Genomic DNA, 6,000 nt, shown 5'->3' with positions numbered 1-6,000 from the left:
TACGCCTTCGGTCGTACTCGACAAACGCGGGCCGCTCTTTCCGGCGATTCGATCGGTGTAGTTCAGCGACGTCTAATTACCGCGCAGCAGCGTCAGCTCTCGTGCAGCGTCATCAGTATTACGACCCTTTAAAAACCTCGTAATTCGGAGGATCCGGCCATGTACAGGAGAGAAATGCACACGGGACGAAACGTGCAGGGTTCTGAACGTGTTTATTCAGCGCAGGACGCGTTAGAGACGATTTTTTTTTAAAACCCTCGTTCATTATTCCTATAGGAGATCTGAGTCTCCAAATATGGGCATAACGAGGACTACAGGACGACGCACGTGGTCTATTTACTGCTGGCCGCTAAATAAGAAGCATCTGGGGGGGTCAAAAGGGGGTGGTGCATGGGTAGAGGATTGGAAACAACCAGATGGGGAATAAAGGTGGGGTATAATGATAATAAAAACATCCAGAGAGCAGCAGTTCAGCAGGCAGAAACACCTTGTACACAAAAGAGAGAATGGAGACCATAATAATTCAAATAATAATCCATAATTAACGGAAGTAGATCTGTGAGACTAGAACTAAATCTACAGTATAATGAAAATAAGTGGAGGGAAAGTGCATCATGGGATGTGTAGTTCTTTTCCCTCGTAAAAACTACAAGTATGCAACAAAGGTTCTGAAGTTCACTACAGAAGCGCCCGCTTACTTTTAAACTCGGTCCAGTACTTCATCGCCGTGACCCTCTCCCCAGGTCCTGTAACAGCGGACAGTCCCAAAGAGCTGACCTTCTCCGACGTGGACTCCACCTCCGTGCGCGTGTCCTGGCGCCCCCCGGCCGGCCGCGTGACCTCGTACCGCGTGCTGTACTCCGGCCCCGCGGAGGGCGAGCGCGAGCTGCTCCCGGCCCCGAGGGGGACCGACAACGACGCGCTGCTGCGGGACCTGAGACCCGGGACGCGGTACACGGTCCGAGTGCTGGCCACCACCGATCGCGGCTCCACCGCGGTCATGGAGGGGACTCACGCCACCGGTGAGCCCCGCGGGAACGCCACGCCACGCCTTACACTTCCTGCTGTACTTCCTAGATCGCTAACTTCGCCGCTCTGTGCGCCCCAGGTGTCCCCGCTCCCAGCCACATCCAGTTCAGAGACGTGGGCCCGTCCACCTTCGTGGTGGTGTGGAGGGCGCCGGGAGTCCGGCTGAGCGGCTACCGCGTCCTCGTCACTCCCAAGAACAACGACGCGGCACCTAAGGAGTTGAACGTGGCGCCGGACTCCACGCAGGTCATCGTCACTGGACTGCTGGTAAATTCACCTTCTCATTCGTCTTGGTTTCAGCCACACCTGTACCTGAGCAGTCGCTTTAAGGTTTCTATAGGAACGCCGCACCATTACGACCTGCAGGACATTCCAAGAGTCTCTAGGACTCCACTGTACCACACCGAGAGCCATCAGTTCCAAATCGGCCGTGTGCTTGTTGGATGTCCGATTTAAAGAACCAACGGTATTAGAATGGAGCGATCTTCTCGGCTAGAACAGCAAGTGTGTCTGTGGGAATTTGTGCCCTGTTCGGTCAACAGATGACCGCATTCGTACGCCTGTGTCTCCCCCGGGCCTGCGTTGGTTTCCTCACACAGTCCAAAAAACGTGCAGTCAGGTTAATTGTAGACACTGAATTGCCCTATAGGTGAGTGTGTGTGTGTGCGCCCTGCGATGGACCGGCGCCCCGTCCAGGGTGTTACTGTGTGCCTTGCGCCCATTGAAGAGCTGGGATAGGCTCCAGCACCACCTCGCGACGCCGATAGTCATGCTGGAATAGGAATGGTCCTTTCCTAAACTATTGCTGCAAAGTTTGAAGTACATCATGTCCTTTAGTGGGCAGTGATAGCCAAGCGGTGAAGGTACTGGACTAGTAATCAAAAGGTTGCCGGTTCAAGCCCCACACTCAGCAAATTGCCACTGTTGGGCCCCCGAGCAAGGCCCTTAACCCTTAATTGCTCATAATTGCGTTCAGTCATAATTGTAAGTCGCTTGTGTGAATGTAAATCCTTTACATAGTTGATTTATCACACGTTTGCAACTGTTGTGGCTACTAGAAGTACAAAGGGGCGTCCCAATACTTTCGCCCATGTAGTGTATGAAGTATTAGGCTGTATATGACACGCTACGGCTGTATGTCGTGTTGCCAGGTCGCCGCGCCGTACGAGGTCCGCGTGCACGCGCTGAAGGACTCGATCAGCAGTCCGCCGCTCATCGGGGAGGTCTCTACCGGCGAAGGTAAACGGCCCGTGTCCCAATTCTGCTTAGCTTTGTGCTAATGAAAGTCGCCCCGACGCGCGGGGTCCTGACGCTAGCTTTCCGTTTCGTTCCGTTCGGCAGACGTCAGTCCACCCAAGCGGCCCCGTGTCACCGAGGTCAGGGACACCAGCGTCACCGTCACCTGGCGCACCAAGGACGAGCCGATAACGGGCTTCCTCATCGAGGCCACGCCCAGCTCCGGAGGCCACGCGCCCGTCAGGAAGGCCGTCCCGGCGGAGCACCGCGTAGCCACCGTCACAGGTACATCCCTCCATGTCCAGTTCCGGTCCGTTCTAGTTGCTGCGGCAACAGCGACTCCTGCTGGCTGGTGTAAAGAAGCGGCTGATTTTCTGTGTTTGTGTTTTTTATCTTCAGGTCTGCAGCCGGGCGTCGTGTACGTCATCAACATGTACACGCTGAACGGAGAGAACCGCAGCCCACCCTTCACGCTCACCGCCACCACGGGTAACCGCGTCACACACTCGTGCGCACTTTATTAGGAACGCTACACCCGCGATACAGATGAACTTCATGGTTCAACGATTACCGACTGTAGCCGTTCTCTCGCATGCACAAACAACATGAGGTTCAGTGTGTGTGTGTGTGTGTGTGTGTGTGTGTGTGTGTGTGTGTGCGTGCGCGCGTCCTTACAGCTCGCTCAGCCCTCCAGTCGCCCACCGATCTCCGGTTCACCTCGCTGACCCCCAGCTCCATCGGCTTCGCCTGGCAGCCCCCCACGGCCCGCGTCACCGGGTACCACGTCACCTACGAGGAAGCCGGAGGCTCGCCGCGCGAGCTCACGCCACGCCCACACGCCGGCGCCAACTACGCCACCGTCACAGGTACACGCACACACGCACACACACACGTACCTGCCTGCACGTCGTCCGGTATCGAGAAGAACGCCAGCCTGAAACGACCTCGCTGTGATCGTAGGTCTGAGACCGGCTACCGAGTACATCGTCAAGATCATCGCTCTGCAGGACACGCTGAGGAGCCCACCGCTGGTGGGTAAAGCCAGGACCCGTAAGTGTCGCGATCACACACACACACACACACACACACACACACACACACGGTGAGAGAAAAGGTGTACTCTCTCAAAACCCTCAGTGGTAACGGCAGGAAAAGGTTTTGAGAAGCCGGCATGAATCTGCGCAGCGGCTTGCTCGGTACCGCCACAGCTAACGATATCGGTGCTGCGTTCTGCTGAGACGTTGATTTCCGCTCCGTATGAGGCAACCCGCAGCGGATGTTGCTCAAGATCCACCGAGGAGAAAACCTCTGGTTCTAAACCGGTCAGATTCAGGTTCCCTCTCGAGCCAGTTTGTGTTTTCATTTCCACGTGGCGGTTACGCCTGGTTCGATTATCGAACTATCACTACGATGAATACGCCATTAAACGATGCCGCACTACGACAGGCACCATGAGCGCCTGTGAGCAAAGTGAATCCAGAATGCGTGTAGACCTGGGTTTGGGCACTTTATCCCATTCTTCATGGCAGGTCTTCATAAGCTCGGTCAGATTGGATGACGAGTGTCTTTAAGCCTCTATCTTCAGGTCTTCCGCGTGTACAGATCACCCTGCTGCTCTTTCCTTATCCTACTACCGAGTATTTCAACAATAGAGGTCACTTTTGCGGCGAGAGGGGGGAATTCGGGGGGGTTAATTATGATTTAGACATGGCTAACTGTGGGTGTGTTCGAAAACCTAGTGCGCCGCCTTGCTGTCTTACTGCCTACACGGGCAGCTGCCTCAGTACAGAGGATTCTAATAAGTCAGTGACTTTCCTGACGAGCCCGAATTCTTGAAGTTATGAGTCCGAGTTGCTCCGCTCAGGTGGCGCAGCGGTAAAAAGAGACGCGCTGCGACCAGGGCTGGATTCTGAGAAGCGTGGTATCGAATCCAGCCTTGCTTTACCGGTTCGAAGCCGAGTGGCTATATGAGCAACGATCGGCCGGTCGCTCATGTGGGGGGCGGGACAAAGAACCGGATGTGGGTCTCTCTCTGTCAGGATGCGATCGCGTTCTCTGCCGGCCGATTGGAGGCGCTTACACAGAGATGGGAGAGGGTGCCCTTAGGGTGTGTCTCTCCGCATGCGACGCTAGGTGGCGCCAAACTCGTCGACGTGCGGGTGGCAAAGATGCATCCGGCTGCTGCTCGTGTTTCGGAGGGGATACGGGTTAGCTTCGATCACCTCCGTCAGGGCAGGGTTCGGCATAGACAGAGAGGAAGCACGATGCTAATTGAACGATTGGATGCACTAAAAAGGGGTAAAAAATAAATAAATAAATAAGTCTGAGTTGCTCAGAGAATGAGTGTGCAGTCAGATCGCCAGTGTTGGTGAGAGAGGAGTGAACAGATGGTGAGGGATGTTTTTTCCTCGGTTGGATTGGATATGTGCTGCCCCCGCTGGCCGTTAGCCGCCGCCGCCTCAGTCGTTTCCTCTTCGACGTCTCCCTCGACCTTCTCGCTTTGCTACTAACTGCTTCTCTGCTCTCAGAGGAAACGTCCTCGCTGCCTGTGCCGCCGCGCCGCGAAACCTACGACCGCCTAGACGTCCCCGAAACGGACGCAGACACCCACGGCGACACCGTGAACGTGGCCGGGCCGACGGTCAAGCCCGACCCGGACGCCGGAGGTCAGGGTATGGAGTACACCGAATACAACAACCTGCCTCACGGGGGGCGTCAGACGGGCCCCTACCTGGGCCAGACGCTGATCTACGTGTCCGCTCCGGGCCCGGACGGGTCCCGGACGCCCGAGCTGGTGCGGGTGAGCGACAGGAACGCTCAAGGTTTCCTCTTTCCAGAGAATAAGACGGGGACGGCTCAGGAGGCCCAGACTCAGACCACCGTCGCCTGGCAACCCTTCCAGCAAAGCAGTGCCTACCTGGTGTCCTGCCATCCCATCACACAGCGCCAAGAGAAGATGTTCCAGGTGAGTGGCTCACACACTCCACGCACTCGTCTCGACTCCTCTACTCTAAACCCATGACCGTGTAAAGCTTGCTCGACCGTAGACACGGTGTTAAGCAGCTTGTAATTCATAGCAGGACTGTTCTTAGCAGTCGAGGTGATCAGATGATCAGAAGGTCACTAGTTCAAGGTGTTGGGGCCCCTCAACCCTTTGCGTTATTCGGTCCCAAGTGGACAGTCGAGGCATCATGGTGCACCACGTCACCACAGATCTGAACAGGACAGATCAGACCACGCGTTAAGAGTGACGGTTTCGGTTCGCTTCTAGATGCGCCTCCCTGCCACCAGCACCAGCGCCACGCTGATCGGCCTGACGTCCGGAGCCTCGTACCGCGTCCTGGTGGAGGCCCTGAAGGGGGTGCTCAAGCACAAGATCCTCGACGAGGTCATCACCGCCGGCAACACAGGTACGAAGTGACCCGTCGAAATTTTTTTTGTGGCGCTTGTGAGGTTGAGGGATCTGTTCATTGTTGGGCCAATAGCAGCTGACCGGCATAAAAACAACCTGAGGGACTTTGATTAAAGCCATGGTGGGTGCCCATTGACAATGGTCAGAGGAGGGACAGGACGTTGGGCGGCTGAGACTCGGTGATGCCAAATGACGTGGACGTGTAAGACCTGCAGTGGATCAATACAAAGTCCATTGAACCCTTTCGTGCCAGTCAAAGTACTTATTTTGTCTGCTGTCCAAAGCACCTGCAGTGTGCACACAGGCATCAGAACTGGACATTG

General features: G+C 55.8%; 1 protein-coding gene across 1 annotated transcript in view; it reads left to right on the top strand.

The window, feature by feature from the left end:
- The window catches only part of fn1b (fibronectin 1b), a 46,694-nt gene that overhangs the window by 37,083 nt on the left and 3,611 nt on the right, over positions 1-6,000 (top strand). Inside the window, exons 33-41 of the mRNA XM_063009342.1 lie at positions 744-1,022; positions 1,109-1,296; positions 2,181-2,268; positions 2,371-2,550; positions 2,665-2,754; positions 2,943-3,131; positions 3,226-3,315; positions 4,794-5,230; positions 5,537-5,675. Coding sequence (XP_062865412.1) covers positions 744-1,022; positions 1,109-1,296; positions 2,181-2,268; positions 2,371-2,550; positions 2,665-2,754; positions 2,943-3,131; positions 3,226-3,315; positions 4,794-5,230; positions 5,537-5,675 — 1,680 coding nt within the window. The remainder of the gene's footprint in view (positions 1-743; positions 1,023-1,108; positions 1,297-2,180; positions 2,269-2,370; positions 2,551-2,664; positions 2,755-2,942; positions 3,132-3,225; positions 3,316-4,793; positions 5,231-5,536; positions 5,676-6,000) is intronic.

This window comes from Trichomycterus rosablanca, chromosome 15, assembly GCF_030014385.1.
Source record: "Trichomycterus rosablanca isolate fTriRos1 chromosome 15, fTriRos1.hap1, whole genome shotgun sequence".
In the NCBI taxonomy this organism is placed as follows: domain Eukaryota; kingdom Metazoa; phylum Chordata; class Actinopteri; order Siluriformes; family Trichomycteridae; genus Trichomycterus; species Trichomycterus rosablanca.
This window is presented reverse-complemented; position numbering and strand designations above follow the sequence as displayed.